The following is a 20,224-nucleotide window of genomic DNA, read 5'->3' as shown; positions in this document are numbered from 1 at the left end:
AAAGAGAAAGGAAAAATTGAAATCGCATCATATGACCCCTTTGAACTACTGAATGATGCACTACTATTTTGCTTGTAAAAAGCAAAGACATGAAGTTGAAGACTATAGCGGAGCTTTGGCTGAATGGAGCTCTGCACTAGCCGACTGAATGATATGTGTGTGTGTGTGTGTGTGTGTGTGTGTGTGTGTGTGTGTGTGTGTAGAGAGGATCATCAAGAATGAAAGATTCTGAGTGATTACCTGCTCTACTGTCAGCGTGAACATGGAGATCATGAAAATGTTTAGACAACCTCTCGGCTAAAGTAGCGATTTAAGCAAACAATAGGCCCTGCCGTTCCCCGCCACAATCACGCGGAGCATCCCTATTTACAATTCCTCAAGTAAACACTCGCCAACACAATTATGAGCACACACACACACACACACACAGAGCAAGTCACGTATTTCCTTATCTTCAGTTCTACTCAAAGGATGCTCTTGTCAGATTAAAATGCTTTGTGAATTGCAGCATATTTGTGTGTCTGTCAGTAATTGTGAATAAAACGAGTGTTTTGTGATATCAGTAACTGAAATACTAAATATAGATGAGCTGCTTTAATTCCGCAGACCCCACACATTTCACATGTAAAGGAAACAGCTAGTTGTCACAATTTAAAGTAAATTTTTCTCAGGGTAAGATGTTACAATGAGAATCTGCTATTAAATAACACGCACGGTGGATTAAGAGTTTATATTAAATTTGAATTACTACATTTAAACAGAAATCAATTATCAATCAATACAATTCATGACAAAGCAAAAGTTAAAAATAGCATAATAGATCAAAATGTTGTTTAACAAATGAAATTAATAATGAACATAAAATGAACATATAAATCATGTGATAATTTAGCCCAATGTAAATGTGATAACCTGACCTTACTGTATATGAATACTAACTGGTGTGTGTGTGTGTGTGTGTGAAATTGCTTAAAAGTGACAGTAAAGACATTTATAACGTTAAACAAGATTTATATTTCAAATAAATGCAGATTTTCAGAACTTATTCAGCACAACTGTTTTCAACATTAATAATGATAAGAAATGTTTGTTGAGCATCGAATCAGCATCTTAGAATGATTTCTGAAGGATTATGTGACACTGAAGACTGGAGTAATGATGCTGAATATTCAGCTTTACCATTACAGAAAAAAATTAAATAAAAATGTTAAAACAGATATTTTAAGTTATAATAATATTTCAAAATATTACCGTTTTTACTGTATTTTTGATCAAATAAATGCAGCCTTGTGAGCATAAGAAACTTCTTTCAAAATCTTAAAAACTCTTACCAAGCCCAAACTTTTGACTGGTAGTGTGTATATGTATGCACGTACACATATACATAAATATAACCAAACAAAGTCAGGTTACAGTGTAATCGCATTGGGAGCCTTACATTTCACACCAGTCAGCATTCTGTGCGACGGTGTGAAGCAACAACAGCCCCGAATTCCCTGCATGTGGGTCAGCTCTTGATTAGTCATCAAAAACAAATGATGTTCGTTTCTCCCATTAGTAAACAAAAGCAATTATTCTTTTAAGTTGTGAGAGAAGTCTGATCCCACAGGATCTCACTGTCTCCCACTCCCTCAGAGTTGGCAACACAACACAACACAGAATAACAAGCCTTCTAATTATCACACAGTTCACTTACACAAAGAAACAATGACAAAATATGAAAGATAATCTGCACTGCAGAGAGGCCAGCAAAACATTACAAGAAAAAGTGTGAGGCAGACGGACATTCGTGGTGGAATGTCAACACAATACACAACATTGGCCTCTTCAGTTGCCACATGGAAACTTAACAAAAAATCAGACACAGGTTTATAGGCCTCAGTCTAATGACTCATTCCTGCAGTGTCCTGCTCTGTCAGAGTTTCTCATCCCCCATTAAGTATGTCATTAATGTGCTGTTTGATCTATAAATCAGCTGAGAGTGTTCAAACTGCCACAGTAACTGGGATTTTAATGACTCGCCATTTCCATGATAAAAAAGTATAGCATATTCACCTGATTTGAAACCAATTGGGAAGGAGGAAAGTCTCGGGTGCAAAAATAATTAGATGACTTTATCCATGTATATTTCGCTTTAGCACATTTTTGTCAATGTGTTTTGTTTGGGAACAGGGACATGTACTGTAAGTTTCTAACAGGAGTAAGCAGTGCCACCTATAGGTGACTCCTAGTTGATTTACTGGTCAAATAAATAAAAAAAGGCAAAGTTCAGAATGGAATACTAGTTTATGTCTCACTGAATACTGCAAATATACAAGATACTAGTTATATATTTAAAATAGTGTGTGAAACAGAATGCATTATGCAACAATACAGATTTCAAACATTAGTATGTGACATTTTTGTCACATGACCTCAATATGTTTGTCATATGACCTTGTCACATTTAGGTTAGCTTTAGTAAGAAATGTTTCTCCATCCAAACATTGTATTAAATGTCAGCAAAAGTTTGGAGACCTCATACAAGCGTGCAATGGATGTTTTTCAAGAAGTTTTCAAGAAGTTGTAAAACAGTGTAATCAGAGAATGTGTAAAAATAAAGAGGAATACAAGCACCAGCCAAGCAACTGTCATTGAAATTAATGGGAGTCTTGACGGTTAACGTTCACCAGGTATGATACACTTGCTTGGTTTAATATAGCGACTAACATTTAATTATGATCATGCAAAGAAATTTTTTTTTCTTTTTGCTTCTTAACGTTTGGCAGTCTTACGTGAAAAATCACAGCTAATATCACTTCCTGATAATTTTTCTCACTGGAAATTAAATGTCGAGCACACTGCATTATGGTATATTCCATGCATATAAAAAGTATGTCATGCATGTGAAAAAATAGCATATAGTGCACTGTATACTTAATGTATTCTGCAGAAATTTAGCATTTTTAATTTAATAGTATTCCATGCATATGGAAAGTATTTCATGCATGTGAAAAACTATCATATAGTGCACCATATACATACTGTATTCTGCAGAAATTTAGCATTTATAATTTAATATGTTGTTAAATGTCTTAACATTAAGTAGTCATATGTTAAAAATCGGTGCTGATATCACTTCCTGTTCATTTTTCACATTGGAAATGGAATGTCAAGTCAAGCACATTGTATTATGGTACATAGTATTCCATGCATATGAAAAGTATTTCATGCACTTGAAAAAAATTGCATATAATTCAGAGTATGCATACTATATTCTGCAGATATAGTATGCTAGTATGCTATTTCAAGCACAGCCGAGATTAAATTATATTTGGAAGCAGAAACAGCTTGTTTACCTTTAAGCATACATGTGTGAACGTGAGACGTTATGACATGACAGACAAGTGCAGTGACAAACATCTGATGATATATACTTGATAATATCCGATAATGCATATCAAAGACTCCACAGATGTGTGTGTGTGTGTGCGCAAGTAGGGATGTCAGCATGCACACCATGTGGTAAGGGGAAGGGTTATAAAAAAAACTTTTGCTGAGAGAAGCAGTCTGAGGGAGATGTTAGCGGTGTGTTTGTGTCAGTGTTATGAACTGAGGTTATTGGAGGGGATATTTCATATCTCCGAACGTCAAGAATCTAAAAAAACAAAGGTGTGTTATGACACTATGTGTGCCTGCGGATATATGCATCAAACCGGTGTGCAATATACATTTGTTGTGCTCTGGTTTTGTGTTTATGTCTGAATTAACCTTTTTCGGAAACCCAAAATATGATTTTACCTATTTAGTATAGTGAGATAACCCCGTGTAAACAAAGACATCAAGCATCTCAGCTGAAACATGAATTATCGACACAGAAAACTCATTTTAGCAGTAGAGGGCTCTACATGCTTTACTGGTTCCAAATAGAGGGCTGTATGCGTCCTGAAACCCTGCTGTGGTTGGAATATGCCTTACCATCTATTTCCACCAGTTGTGCTCTGCTGTGTTTACCTGCATTGATAGTTCAGTATCAAAACAATGTCAAATTTGATGTATTGGCTAATACTTCTGGAAAAGTGTTGTGATATACAGTTTGAGTTCGGTTGTGTGCTAGGATAAGAGATGCTGCTACTGATTCGGTGCAACACATCATGTCAGTGTATTAAGTCATTTCAAGGGCAGTTCCCCTTAAGGTTCACGATTAGTGGGTCATGAACAGAAAATGGGCCACAGGTCTGTTCTGATTGAATTGCGGACCTTTACAGACTTTCCAAATAAGAAAAAAACATCATGCTTTGCTAAATCATAATTATGATATTGTAAGTCATGAATAATGAGAGAACAAAGTACAAAATTATGAGATATTAAGTCATAATTATGAGATGAAGAGTCAAAAAGTAGACACTGACATACTAAATCATAATTTTAAGATAAAAAGAAAACATTAAGTCACAATTGTGAAAAAAAGTTGAAATTATGAGATACTTATGATTATGAGATGTCAGATAATGATATACTAACTCATGTGTAAGATGAAAAGCAAACATTGTGACTGTCATAATTATGCGATTAAAAAGTCAAAATATCAAGTCAAAATGATGAGATAAAAAGTTGAAATTATGACATACTAAGTCACAGTTATGAAATAAAAGTAAATATGACATACAAAGTCATCATTATAAGGTAAAAATTCTAAATTATGACATACTAACTCATAATAAGGTAAGAAGTTGAAATTATAAGATACTGTCATAATTATGAGATAGAAACAGTATATACTAACTCAGTATGTACAAGATTAAAAGTAAACATTATGACATTGTAACGTTTATTATTATTTATTAGCTCTAAAAAGGGGAATATTTATGACGAATTATAACTGGTTATGATTCATAATAAATATTTAGATTATATCTTCGAATTAACTGTAGCAGAATCAATATTACAATTATTTGATCTGTCCGTCCACCGAGCAGACAATATAATCATTTATCAATTCAAGGAATATTTATTTTCTGGCCACGGAACAATAAACTGTCCTTCTTTGTACAGTGCTAGCAGTAATTCAAAATGTAGCGAGGGTTCAAACATTCATTGACTTGGAACTGTGAACAGTAAACAGAAACAATCCGTTGTGAATATAAGGGATTTAATAAAATGAAACTATATCTAACATATAACTAACTAAAACATATATACACAGAATGAAACAAAGTAAGGAAAAGATAGAGAATAGAAAAGAATGGCAGTATTTCACATCACTTAACCACAACCTCTGAAAAATCATCAAAGAATCCAATAATCACCTTAAAAGGGACTGAAATTTAAACACGCATCTAAATAATTTGAAGCGGTTACTTGCATTGGTTTCGATTGCTGAAAAAGAGTCCGGATGCGGTAGATAACGGAGCTCTTTTGATGAGTTCGTGAGGAGTCAGCTGGAAGTTTTTACTTCTGGTTCCTCTGAAGAAGAAGTCCACAGCGACTAACGTTACTTGAAAGTAAAAACTGCCGGAAAATAAAACTCAAGAGGAAGGTCTTGAGAGTCCTGAAAGGTGTTGTCTCAAACGAAGAAGAAGTTTTTTGAGCGCAAGTTATTTTGGGCTAATCGTTTTTGAGAGTTCCTATTCTGTGTGTTCTGACCAATGAGAGACATGGATTTTGAGCGGGAGAATCGTCTTTGTCTCTTGTTTTATGGCTCATTTGCATGCTTTATGGCCGGTCTGGAACATCCGTAGTTTTAACCCAAAATATCGTGCGAGTCATATGATGCGTTTCACAATCACATACTATACGTCATTGTCCGAGAAATGAAGAACGGGTGACATTGATACCAAGAAACAATAATCTGGAATAGATTAAACCAAAGATACACACATACACCTGAATATAAGTGTTTTATGGCTTTAACTAATACAAATAACGAGTGGTAACTCATCTAATCTAACAAAGGGAATGTGCACACCACATGCATATACCAGATACAATTATAACTGATTAATTATAGTCTAAAATAAAGAAATGTCTGTATGTGTGTGTGTGTGTTAGTTTGGGTGTGTGCGTGTTCGTTTGGCCATTCACAGCTCTCTGTGGAATGTTTTTGATCAGAAGATTCCAGGATTCTCGTGGGGCTGGTTCTAATCTTTTTGACGGCGAAGAACCATTTGGCAATTTACAACCCCTATACAAGTAACATCTCTGACCAGAACTGTAATTTATATGCAAATGTCAAAAGGCTAAAAGGGTCTTTTAAGCCATAAACAGTCCAACACTCCAGCATGATCCTACGACTGTATACTTAATGTATTCTGCAGAAATTTAGCATTTTTAATTTAATAGTATTTCATGCATATGGAAAGTATTTCATGCATGTGAAAAACTATCATATAGTGCACCATATACATACTGTATTCTGCAGAAATTTAGCATTTATAATTTAATATGTTGTTAAATGTCTTAACATTAAGTAGTCATATGTTAAAAATCGGTGCTGATATCACTTCCTGTTCATTTTTCACATTGGAAATGGAATGTCAAGTCAAGCACATTGTATTATGGTACATAGTATTCCATGCATATGAAAAGTATTTCATGCACTTGAAAAAAATTGCATATAATTCAGAGTATGCATACTATATTCTGCAGATATAGTATGCTAGTATGCTATTTCAAGCACAGCCGAGATTAAATTATATTTGGAAGCAGAAACAGCTTGTTTACCTTTAAGCATACATGTGTGAACGTGAGACGTTATGACATGACAGACAAGTGCAGTGACAAACATCTGATGATATATACTTGATAATATCCGATAATGCATATCAAAGACTCCACAGATGTGTGTGTGTGTGTGCGCAAGTAGGGATGTCAGCATGCACACCATGTGGTAAGGGGAAGGGTTATAAAAAAAACTTTTGCTGAGAGAAGCAGTCTGAGGGAGATGTTAGCGGTGTGTTTGTGTCAGTGTTATGAACTGAGGTTATTGGAGGGGATATTTCATATCTCCGAACGTCAAGAATCTAAAAAAACAAAGGTGTGTTATGACACTATGTGTGCCTGCGGATATATGCATCAAACCGGTGTGCAATATACATTTGTTGTGCTCTGGTTTTGTGTTTATGTCTGAATTAACCTTTTTCGGAAACCCAAAATATGATTTTACCTATTTAGTATAGTGAGATAACCCCGTGTAAACAAAGACATCAAGCATCTCAGCTGAAACATGAATTATCGACACAGAAAACTCATTTTATCAGTAGAGGGCTCTACATGCTTTACTGGTTCCAAATAGAGGGCTGTATGCGTCCTGAAACCCTGCTGTGGTTGGAATATGCCTTACCATCTATTTCCACCAGTTGTGCTCTGCTGTGTTTACCTGCATTGATAGTTCAGTATCAAAACAATGTCAAATTTGATGTATTGGCTAATACTTCTGGAAAAGTGTTGTGATATACAGTTTGAGTTCGGTTGTGTGCTAGGATAAGAGATGCTGCTACTGATTCGGTGCAACACATCATGTCAGTGTATTAAGTCATTTCAAGGGCAGTTCCCCTTAAGGTTCACGATTAGTGGGTCATGAACAGAAAATGGGCCACAGGTCTGTTCTGATTGAATTGCGGACCTTTACAGACTTTCCAAATAAGAAAAAAACATCATGCTTTGCTAAATCATAATTATGATATTGTAAGTCATGAATAATGAGAGAACAAAGTACAAAATTATGAGATATTAAGTCATAATTATGAGATGAAGAGTCAAAAAGTAGACACTGACATACTAAATCATAATTTTAAGATAAAAAGAAAACATTAAGTCACAATTGTGAAAAAAGTTGAAATTATGAGATACTTATGATTATGAGATGTCAGATAATGATATACTAACTCATGTGTAAGATGAAAAGCAAACATTGTGACTGTCATAATTATGCGATTAAAAAGTCAAAATATCAAGTCAAAATGATGAGATAAAAAGTTGAAATTATGACATACTAAGTCACAGTTATGAAATAAAAGTAAATATGACATACAAAGTCATCATTATAAGGTAAAAATTCTAAATTATGACATACTAACTCATAATAAGGTAAGAAGTTGAAATTATAAGATACTGTCATAATTATGAGATAGAAACAGTATATACTAACTCAGTATGTACAAGATTAAAAGTAAACATTATGACATATTAAGTGATAGTTATGTGATGAAGTCAAAAGAAAACATTATGACATAGTAAGTCATGTCAACTATGCAATTAAAAAAAGTTAATATTATGATAAAACATGAATTGTAACATTTTATATATATATATAATGCAGGCTTCCATACATAGCAATGTATATTTATGTGACAATCATGTTTTGCTTATCAATATTTAAAATGCTGTTTCAATGTTGTGCAAGCATTTTTGTCATTGATGACCTTGCATTCAATCAGACTCACTCGTCTCTAATTTAATAAACACATAACTAATTATTAATTTAAGAGGTATTATTAATGTATTTACTTTAGTGTGATACATTTTTGGTGCTGTGTTGGGTCGTGTCCAATGTAAAATTTGGGTCCTGAAGCAAAACCACTTAAGAGCACCATGCTGATATTCTCGAAATTATTTTTATTTTATATCCTGCAATATTTTCTAATTCCATCTCTGAGGCCTACAGGAATATTAAGGTTATTTTCAATGTAATGGCTAGGCATTGCATTTATGGCATGCTTCTAATTTGGGATATTTTTAGGTTAAAAATATTCCTTTAAGCTTGAGTATTTATTGTACCTCTCTGGCACAAATTTTGTTGTTGCTTGAGCAATTCAGAATATAAAGCAAATTAAGTCAGCAAATGATTCATAATGGTATAATTTTAGAACTGCACAACTGCAGTTCCCAGCACTCTCTAAAGTCTAAAGTCTAAAGTTTTGGGAGCTATGTCTTTGTGTCAATACAAATTATCCACTGTGCATTTTTGCTAATAAAATCCAATAACCTGTAAGATGATCCTGTAATGCATTCATTAATGCTGATTAAATGAGCTCGTATCCGCCAAATAGATGCAAGAGATGCAGACAGGTCCTTTACATCAGAAATGCATCCTGGCCATGGCTTGCATTGTCAGTAATTTACAAGCCTATTCTAACAAAATAGAATATATATTTGGGTGCTATTGTTTAATTTGAGCCTTTTGCTTTGCCAGTGTCCAGGAAGAATCTTGCAGTGCATTGATATTTACTGCCGTTGTTTCCTTTGGCGCTGAAAGTGTGTCATTGTGTGTCTGTGTGTGTGTGTGTGTGTGTGTGTCTGTGTGTGTGTCTGTTTTCTTCTTTTTTTGAAGAAGAAGAAATTCATACTTTTATTCAGCAAGGATGCATTAAAGGGGCCATATGATGCGATTTCAAGTTTCCCTTTCTCTTTGGAGTGTTACAAGCTGATTGTGCATAGATAAGATCCCTGAAGTTGCAAAGACTAAAGTCTCAAAACCAAAGAGATATTCTTTATCAAAAGTGACTAATTAGTTTTAGAATGATCTCTGAAGGATCATGTGAACACTGAAGACTGGAGTAATGACTGCTGACAGTTCAACATTGCCATTACAGGAATAAACTACATTTTACAATACATTCCAATAGAAAACAGTTATTTTAAACTCTAATAATATTTTACAATCTCTCTGATTTTACTGTATTTTTGATCACATAAATGCAGCTGTTGTGATCGTAAGAGACGTTTTCTAAATAAATAAATAAATGAATGAATGAATCTTACTAGCCTCGAACTTTTGAAAGTTAGTGTATATAAACAGTAGTGTATATATAGAATAATAATAAGTATTCTTGCTAGTGATGTTTTACCTTCAAAATGATGTAATTCCTGGATGATAATTGTTAGAAAACACTCTCTGTCTTGAGATTGGTTCCAGATGTTTTTACCCCTCCTTTTCTTTTTTCCTCACCCTCTCACTTGCCCTCCCTATACAACGCATTCTCTCTGAATCCCCCTCCTCCATCTGTTCTCGCTCTCTCTCTCTTGTATGATGTTTTAATGTCTCTTACTCATATTCGAGGTACGCATGCGCACGTGTATGCATTAGCTTTTCTTGGTTCAAATGCTCAAATAAGGACACGAAAGCTAGGACTCCAAGGTAAAGGAGTTCGTGATGAACTATGACGAGAGTTCAGCATCCTTCGCCAAGTCTATTCCTAATATGTCCATATTTTTCTGTACATGTGGCCATTTTATATAAACACATGTTCTTGGCCAAGATCCTATATGTATGTCATCTATATCCTCATTGGTTAAAGGGTTGAAACTCCCCTCGACATATGCCTATATAATATCTTTGTTTCTATGAATAAATTGAAGTATTGAGAATACATTGAATGTGTGTTTTCTTGCTTCCCGGCCGTATACACTTTAAGGGACTGAGAATTTTCAGAGGTGGCAAAGAGATATCGAGGGACCAATTGTTAATTTACTAACAATAATGTTATATTTTGTTTGTTAAATTATATTGCATAAGACTAACAGGATGGAAATTCATATTGGGGAAATCTATGCTAATTCTACGATGCCTTTTAAATCCTGTCTTGAAAAGCAGATGAGAAAAGTTGTGTTAGTGTAATAGTCTTCCCAACACAAACAAATCCATCTTTTATTAAAAATGCATCATCCTATTTCGAAGTCCTAAAGAGGAAAGTTGTGGACAGTGAGTGTCTGACGGGTTCATGTACAAAAAACAGCCTTTCATGAAAACTCAGAGCTATTTCACAGGCCAAGGCTAACAGGCGCACTGTAACTACAAGAAGAAGTGCACTTTTTTCCGGGTGATTCACATTGTAATCTTATTTAGATGAAGGCAAACTGCATTACACTATGAAAAGCTGCGAGCGAGTTCTGCATACTATAATAGTAGGGTATATTGATATCGTGCAGAGAAGCCCTGAGGATTAAAGGTCTGACTTTAATAATAGCTATTGATTTCACAAAGATCTTCTTAAAGAAGAATAGAATAACGCAGTATTTGGCTGTGTGGGCAAAATGTCTGCTGGAGTTTCTGTTGGTTACCATGAATAAGCACAGATCCCGAACGCTAATGGAAATCAAACAAACTTTACTTCAAAGTGCTCTCGCTACTACACCATGAGCTGCGATGGAAATTCACCAGAGGATGGTGACACTGCATTTTAAATGCCCCTTTTGGAAATTGGAAATCGTGAAGAGAAAACTAATGGTAGACATATTTACATTGCATTGAACGGCTCCGAGTATCTGCAGCCACACAATGGATGGTGTTTGCTTCAGGATCAGGTGCGCAATTGTTCAATTCCCACGGCTGGCATTGACGTTTCGGGCTGCGATCGTCTGGATTTCTTTGCTGGCACTCACACCAGTGCAAGGAGTGAGCATATTACCATATCAAAGAGCATGAAGTACATCACTAGCATGAAGTACTGAATTTAAAGTGTCTTTTGTTCTGGTAACGTTTAAGTGTCAGCACATGCCGATATGGAAATGAGTATTTCCTTCACGTACACATATACATGTACTGCCTGAACTACTAACACCTTTCCTGAAGCCTTTGATCTACTTGTTGATTAACGTTCCCCAAAGCTTTCAGATTCTCTTTTGAATCTGTTACAAATGCACAAAGATGCACTCAGTTTAGTCTCTTGTGAGAAAATTGGAACCAAAACCACATATATATCTTTATCTATTTAAATCTGTAAAAAAATAAATAAATAAACATCTGAGCAAATAGGACACAATGTACTGTATTAAAATCAAGAAATTCTCCATATTTTTTAATATAGGTGTTTTACCTGTATTTTTAATTTTGCACTTCTTTGCATTTTTAGAGACAATTCAATGCTACATGTATTTGCAAAAAAATGTAAGTATTGCAAAATAAATTCAAGTTTTGCAAAAGAAAACTAATGTATTGAGAACAAATAAGTGTGGTTCTTGCAAAAAAAAAAAAAAAGAATTGCAAAAGGAAAATAAATTATTGCGAGAGAAAAAAAAAGATGTTTTGCAAACAAAAGTTAAAGTGGTGGTTTTATTAGCCGTTGGCTACTTGCTAACGTGAACTGTCTGACATAGCAGCATCTGTTGTTTATGTATCTTTTGTGGAAACTGTGATTTTTTTTCTTTTATTAATAGAAAGTTTAAAAAAGCAGCATTAACTTGAAATGTTTTACTGCATACTACAATTTTGTCACAAAAGTGAATGACCATGCATGGCCTAGACTTTATCTTACAAAAGTTAGATCAATATATTGGTTGCTGTGAATGAGTGAGCAGGATGATTTTCACATCATTTGATAGCTAAAACTCTAGTCTACCACATTTAGTTCTCAAAAGTTTTGTGGACAAATGTTCTGTATGTGTTTCTTTGCCTTATTTCAGTGACTTAACTATGCATAAACATTGTTTTCTAAAAAACACAAACATGTACGTGGGTCAAAGTCATTAAGATGTCCGCATTAAAAGACATTTACAAAAGTGATTTTATGTCCATAGAAAGCACATTAAGTTTAAGTAAAGTGTCTACTTTTAATTAAGGTTTCAAATAAGTTTTTGGAGGATAAAATGTCAAAATTTGGTTGAAATAATGTTACATTGTCATTCAGTGTTACACAATATTTATGTAAAAATTCAAACAACATGCTTATTATGATGTGTACATATTAAAATATGTAAAAGAATAAGGGAGCATATTAAATTTGATTGTGTTTTAAATGAGTAAAAAACGTCTTACTGACAAATGGACAAAACCTAGGATAGTGGCACAATTTTAAAATTTAAAAACTAAATAGTATTTAGGGTGAAAGTAATTAGTCTTTGCATATGTCATACATTGATTTTTTGTTGTAAATATGCCTGACAAGATTGTTACACTGAATGACATTTTAGTAGGTCTCTTCTGTAAATCAGGGAAAAATGTATTATATTTATTTTTTGCTCAGAAAAACAAAATTGCAATTAAATTAAACAGAATTTTAAGAGAGAGCATTTATTTAATTTCTATTTTTTTTCTGAGCTAACTTTAATTGTAATGTTTTAGTAATTTTGTTGTTGTTTTTTCGAGCATATTAAATTTGATTGTGTTTTAAATGAGTAAAAAACGTCTTACTCTGACAAATGGGCAAAACCTAGGATAGTGGCACATTTTTAAAATTTAAAAACTAAATAGTATTTGGGGTGAAAGTAATTAGTCTTTGCATATGTCATACATTGATTTTTTGTTGTAAATATGCCTGACAAGATTGTTACACTGAATGACATTTTAGTAGGTCTCTTCTGTAAATCAGGGAAGAATGTATTATATTTATTTTTTGCTCAGAAAAACAAAATTGCAATTAAATTAAACTTTTTTGGGGGGGGTATTAAAGGATAACAACTATTTAAAGCAGTTTTGCACTTATTTTTTTTATGCTTAAACCCTTTTTTGTCTTTGACCCACATACATGCTGATTACATATTATTGTAGCACAGTTTGTGCTGATTACAGTGTAATCAGACTTAAGCCATTAATATGTTTTTAAGATACTGAAAAAAGCACAAATGTCAGGGCATGTCAAAACTTCTCCAGGGTTCCAAAACCCCCTCAGACCCCAGAGGGTTAGCCCCCATTGAAAATCTGTGGAATGACTTGAAGACTGCAGTCCACAAACACTCACCATCAAATTTAACTGAACTTGAGCAGTTCTGGAAAGAGGAGTGAGTGAATATTGCAAAGTCTAGATGTGCAAAGTTAGGAGACATATTCTAACAAACTAAAGGCTGTAATTAAAGCGAAAGGTGGTTCAACAAAATACTGACACAAGGGGTGTTCCTTTTCTCTATTGCACTAGCATGATTTCCGCATGTCCCTTGAGGAACATGTTTAACATCTGAAGTGCAATCAAAAATAAATGCTAAATCAGTGATTTTTTTTTTTCTCATGCAATCAAATGCTTTGAATTACATTCTTTCAGTAGCATGTTTATGTGTTTGTGTGTGTGTGTGTGTGTGTGTCGTTTTAACACTGATAGCTAAGATTTTCTGTGCGTCCCTTGAGTTATTGTCCTGTTACTGTGACCTTTAATTGAAGATCATTGCTTTGTAATGAAAATACTCACTAGAGGGGACACCAACCATTAAGGTAAACAATGTTGAAGTGTGTAATTCATCTGTTTTGTTGATAGGTAATAGTTAATGGATGTTTGATGTGCAAAATACACTTATTTTGTCAAGACAGCAAGATTTTCTGTCTGATTTTGACGACAGATCAATAGATGGAGCTGCAAATACATTTCAAACCACCATGTATTCTCAATTCTCTCATTCACTGCCAGATATTTAGATTTTATAATTAATATTTGAAGTTATTTTTCAACCTGACCCGTATTGAGTGACCGGCAAGAAAAAATACACATTATGAAAAATGTAATAATCCAGGATGTTATATCCTAACACAGGTGAATGTCTAGTTTTGTCCTACTACTCAAGCATAATCAGTAAGTGGCTATACAAATAAGTCTATGCTATTAAAGCAACAGCTCTACTTTTCATGGTCAAGGGTTTAGTGTTGATGACACAATATAAAGCATTCAGGACCTTTACGAGAAAAAGCTGTCGTAAAGTATAGTCTTCGTATTGTGATTCGGTTTCATCTCAACTAGTGACACACTTGAAGAGCCTTTCATTAGTTTTGAGTCACTGTCATTACCCTTCCTGCGTCTTTCCTCTCTGTCTCTCTCTTTTTCCCTTGTCTCGGCGTAAAGTCATTAACCAGGGCTGCCGGGGTGATGTGGCCACTCACACACACTAAAAGGGCAATGATGCTCTTGACATTCTTCTAGGCTAAACCTCCTCACCTCCAATAATCCTGCAGCTTTCTCTGACATTTAATCACAGTTCACGTCCGTCCACCATCAATACCGGACACGGACGGTGGGAGAGACGCCACGTCTGGTTCACACTTTTCACCTCACTTCTCATGCCTGTCGTGAAAACTCAAATGAGAATCTGATGTACATGGTAATAAGAGCAGGTGTTGATATGGAAATGTGCGTAATGGAGCGCTTCATTCTTAGAGAACATAAGTAGTATCTTATGTTTACCAAGGCAGGCATTTATTTGATCAAAAATACAGCAAAACTATCCAATTCTGAAATATGATTACACTTTAAAATAACCGGTTTCTATTTTAAAATATTTTAAAACGTAGTGTATAAAGCTGACATTATGTCACTTTTGATCAATTGAAAGCTATCCTTGCTGGACAAAAGTGTGTATGTATGTGTGTGTGTGTGTGTGTGTGTGTGTGTGTGTGTGTGTGTGTGTAATTTCAATTTTACCTACCCCACCCTTTTGAATGACAGTTTAAAATATATTACAGATTAAATATATAAAAAAAATTGAAAATAATTCAAATATTTGAATAATACACTTTAAAATAGTTTAATATATTTACATATATTTAATATTAAATGTTAAAATATAAAATATATTTTATGTTTAAAAAAAAATGAAAATATTTCTTTAAAATTGCAATAATATTTCACAATATTACAGATTTTTTTTTTTTATCAAATAAGCGACAATATTTTTGATCAAATAAACATAATGGGAATGACGCGCTCCATTATGCACATTTCCAAATAGTTTACCACAGTTTTCATAATTATTAAGCAGCAAAACTGTTTTCAGCAAATCAGCATATTAGAATGATTTTTGACACTAAAGACTGGAGTAATGATGCTAAAAAATTCAGCTTTGTATCACAAGAATAAATTACATTTTAAAATATATTCAAATAGACAAAAGTTCTTTTAAATTGTAATAATATTTCAAAATATTACTGTTTTTACCATTTTTTTAAATAAAAAAAATGAAGCCCTGAATAAGAGACTTGTTTCTAAAACATTTAAAATATATATGTATATAGATATTATCAGATTATATCTTATATATTATATGGATTATATATATATATATATATATATATATATATATATATCAGATTATTTGAATGATTGAAGTGGTGGTGGGCCGCCTGGACCAAGAAATGCCTGGGCCGATTTTTTGTCCCAGTCCAGCCCTGGGTAACGGGTAACACATTTGCATAAAGCGTGCCTATGTTCTACGTTGGCCGGTCACAAACAACTTGACCCAGCCCACAAACACGTAATTCTACTGACGACTGCTTCTCTAATCTCGGGGAGTTCAACATGGGATTAACAAAAGGCTTGCTGATGAAAGATGGATCAGTATCCTGTTTATTTGGATCAGCTGCTCCACTGAATCACAACCTGTAAGTATGATAAATAATAGCTGTTTAAATTTTCTATAGAGCGTTCAAAATACAGAACTATGGAAATAGAAGTATCGTTTCTGAAACGCCGTATGCTGTACGCTGTAGACCAATCACAACAGACTAGGCCATCTGACCAATCAGAGCAGAGCAGGCTCATGGAAAGGAGGGGTTTAGAGAGACTGAATCTTTGAACTGCTTAAAACGAATCGTTTGAGAATCGCTGGAAAATTAGGTAAAATTCAATGCATATTTTGAGAAAAACAAAAACGTTTTTTGACCTTGCATGCATATAATCCTATTGTAGGAGACTCCCAAAACAATATTAGGAAACGTAAAAATGGCATAATAGGGTCACTTTAAAAACAAGAAAACTTGCTACTTGCTGGTCAGTTGCAAGTGGTGGCACATTCTCATTCTAGAGAGCATCTGATTGGACAAAAGTCTGTACTCCAAGATGTGTCATTAATTTTTATTTGTCCATTTTCCTGGAAGAAAATGAACAATCTTTTTTTTAAATGTGTATACCTGCACTGTAAAAAAAATCTGTTAAATTTTTACGGTAAAATACCGGTGTAAAGAAGTAGGCGTAGTGACAACGGAGTTGAGGATCCAAATGCAGGCTTTATTCGTACACAGGCAATGGTCAGGGCAGGCAGCAAAACAATCATAAAAACTAGATAAACCATCCAAGATCCAAAATACACCAAGGCAAGGCAAGCCAAGGCAAAACAAGAAAACACGGGCAGGATAACAGAAACTAGGAATCATTACAGGCTAAACAATCACCAGCGAAGTGTTTGAGTGTGTGTGCATCTTTTAAAGTCCTTCTAATGTGAGACAGCTGTGAAACTGATGATGAGATCTAATGAGTGACAGGTGATGCAATAGATGATGAGTCCGGCAAAGGATTATGGGGAATGTAGTCCAGGGTGAATGGCAAAAGTCAGGGATGGAGTGCCCACTGGTGGAGCTCATGGGCACTCCAGTTGGTGATCGTGACAATCGGCAGCTGTGTATATATATATATATATATATATATATATATATCAGATTATATGGGAATGCATCATCTGAGCAAAGAAGATAGTTTGAAATTGTCTGATTGTAGCAAAAATCACATTTTTATGAAGTCACCATTGGTGCAGAGGTGAGGCAGATGCTGTTTTGTATCTCTATATCTCTATTTTTGCATGTTCCTAAGTATTAATTTACACTGAAGCAAAGCTGTTATGTGGCCAAATAGTTTACAAGCTTAAATGGCCTTGAAAACTCACTCTGGGGGAGTATAAATGAAAACATTGTGTCATGGAGGGAAAGTAAATCATAAGGCGGTGCAGGCCTTTCTCAGGCAATGCGACTGTGAAGATCCAGCCATAATTCAATATGGGCATCCCTTTGAGGGAACCAAGATGGAAAATAACCACATGAAATGGCAGTCAGAGAGCAATTTATAGCTTTTGTTTCAAATTAGAGATACGAAGGCTATGCATTCTGATTGAAACGAGGGACGTGGCATAATGTCATCTGGATAGAAATACAGTTTTACTAGCGTTATGCATATTAACGAAGACCGAAGTCCTCCACGTGTCCTTTTGTTTCTAAAAAAAGCTAGCTATTTTCCCTGCAAACTGCCTTTCTGTCATTTTTCTGTAGCTTGCAACCTTAATATCAATGTACCTCTTGGCCTCAAAAAGCCAAACAGTGTCGTCTCTGTAAGACACAGAAGGCCATAGGCTAGTTTAAATAATGAGATAAATATATTTTGTGTAAGATGACTTGGGTCCTAATTACTTGTGGCAACTGTGAGCTTATTTTTTCCCTGTATTTAAGTAGTTAAGACTTCAGTAATACCAATGCGTCTGTTTTCATGTCAACAAGAACTTAGCTAATTAGCAACTGCAGTTTTTGGAGGTTCGCTGTTACCTAATTGGGAGTCTAATTAGCACCATTTGATTTAGTCGACGTGGAAACTTCAGCAAGGGGGCATCTGACACCTCCCAATCCCAAATGATCCAGAGTTGCCACTCACACGAAGTTGACGTCTTTTCCTCTCTCAGCTAAATGGCTGTTTGCTTTGGTGCAAAATACATGTTATATCCATATAGAGTGCTTATGCTGTGTATTTACGGATCAGCAGGTGTCATTCATTTCTACCTGTGGTGTTTGCTTTCATCTGAAGATGATACAGAAGTAAATTGCTCATGATGGAAACCATATACAGGTCAGATATATGATCTTTGTCTCCTTTACCCTTTCGTCATCTCCCAGAGAGACAGATTGACAGAGAGAGATTTTACAATAGCGTTGTATGGTTTACATCTCTAGATGGGCTGCTTTGATTTAGTGGTGCAAGACCACAATCATCCACACAAGCACATTTTACGGCTGTCATACTGACGACAGGCAAGCTTTGATTTAGAAGAACCGAAGTGAGAATTTAAAGATAAATCTTAACAGAAAAGGGGGCCTGAATCAACGGGGAGGGGAGCAAAATCAGGAGAAAATGCACATGGGAGCGTGAGATAATCATTTTTGGAGTGTGTGTTGTTTGTTTGACATGCCTGAAAGCAATTGTGACAAACTTCCCCAGACAGGCCAATATCGACACACTCGAGATCTGAGAAAGGCCCCGCATTCGAAATGATCAAAGCGAGCAATTTATGCAAAAGATAAAACGCAAATAAATAAATTAAGCTTTAATGTAAGACCTCAATGAATGGCCAATATAGAGAACGCTGTCTGTTAGCATCTTTTTTGAACCTGATGCTGTAGTTATGACATCCACCAGCAGGGGCTGACTGAAATGTTAATATTTTTACTGAATAATTTAGGTACTTAATAATTTATTATTCACCAAGGATGCATTAAATCAATCAAAAGTGACAGTAAATACATTTATAATATGATAAATGATTTAAATTTAAAATAAATGCTGCTCTTTTGAGCCTTCTATTCATCAAAGAAATAAAGTGTATCACGGTTTCCGCAAAAATATTAAACCGCACAGCTGCTTCCAACATTGATGATAATAAGAAATGTCTATTGAGCACACAATTAACATTACATTGATTTCTGAAGGATCATGTGACACTGAAGACTGCAGAAAATTCAGATTTGCCATCAAAGGAATAATATATTTAAAATATATTAATATATATATATATTTTTATATTTCACATTATTACTGTTTTTACTGTATTTTTATCAAATGAATGCAGCTTTGCTGAGCATAAGAGACTTCTTTCAAAAACATTAATAAATCTTACCAACCCAAAACTTTAAGTAAAAAAAGTATATATACAAAATAAAACAAAAATAGAAATACATGTATAATATAAATAGAATAACCAGCCAGACCTTGACCCCTTAGTTTTGTCTAATTCAAGAGGCCTTGTCATACTTTACAATTCAGATGCATTCAACATTTTCTACTTTTCTGTTTCTCTTTCCTCAGCCGTTGGACTATGAGACCAAAAAAGCATATACATTTAAAGTGGAGGCCTCCAATGCACACCTGGATCCACGGTTCCACAATTTTGGCCCGTTCAAAGACACAGCAACAGTGAAAATAAACGTTCTGGATGTGGATGAGCCTCCCGTCTTCAGCAAACCCTCCTACGCGATGGATGTTTATGAGGACACGCCACAAGGCACCATCATAGGAGCTGTGACAGCACAGGATCTCGATGCAGGAAACAGTCCAGTCAGGTATTCAAACACAACACATATAAACGGATAAGACTAGGGACTGGTAACCAGATGGTTGTTAGTTCAGTCCATGCAAAAAAGCAAGCTATCACCATTGTGCCTTTGAACATCATATTTAGACGATTATTTCTAATGTTGTACCAGGCTTTTTTTTTTTTTCCATGGAAAAAAATTGGTTGTGTGCCGATAAATAAATACTATATATATATATATATATATATATATATTTTTTTTTTTTTT

General features: G+C 34.6%; 1 protein-coding gene across 1 annotated transcript in view; it reads left to right on the top strand.

Moving 5' to 3' along the window:
• The window catches only part of LOC107571188 (cadherin-12-like), a 63,963-nt gene that overhangs the window by 14,260 nt on the left and 29,479 nt on the right, over nt 1-20,224 (top strand). Inside the window, exons 4-5 of the mRNA XM_016257480.1 lie at nt 17,930-17,988; nt 19,731-19,984. Of these exons, the coding sequence (XP_016112966.1) occupies nt 17,930-17,988; nt 19,731-19,984 (313 nt within the window). The remainder of the gene's footprint in view (nt 1-17,929; nt 17,989-19,730; nt 19,985-20,224) is intronic.

Source organism: Sinocyclocheilus grahami, unplaced genomic scaffold (assembly GCF_001515645.1).
Source record: "Sinocyclocheilus grahami isolate Dianchi unplaced genomic scaffold, SAMN03320097.WGS_v1.1 scaffold1561.1, whole genome shotgun sequence".
In the NCBI taxonomy this organism is placed as follows: Eukaryota; Metazoa; Chordata; class Actinopteri; order Cypriniformes; family Cyprinidae; genus Sinocyclocheilus; species Sinocyclocheilus grahami.
This window is presented reverse-complemented; position numbering and strand designations above follow the sequence as displayed.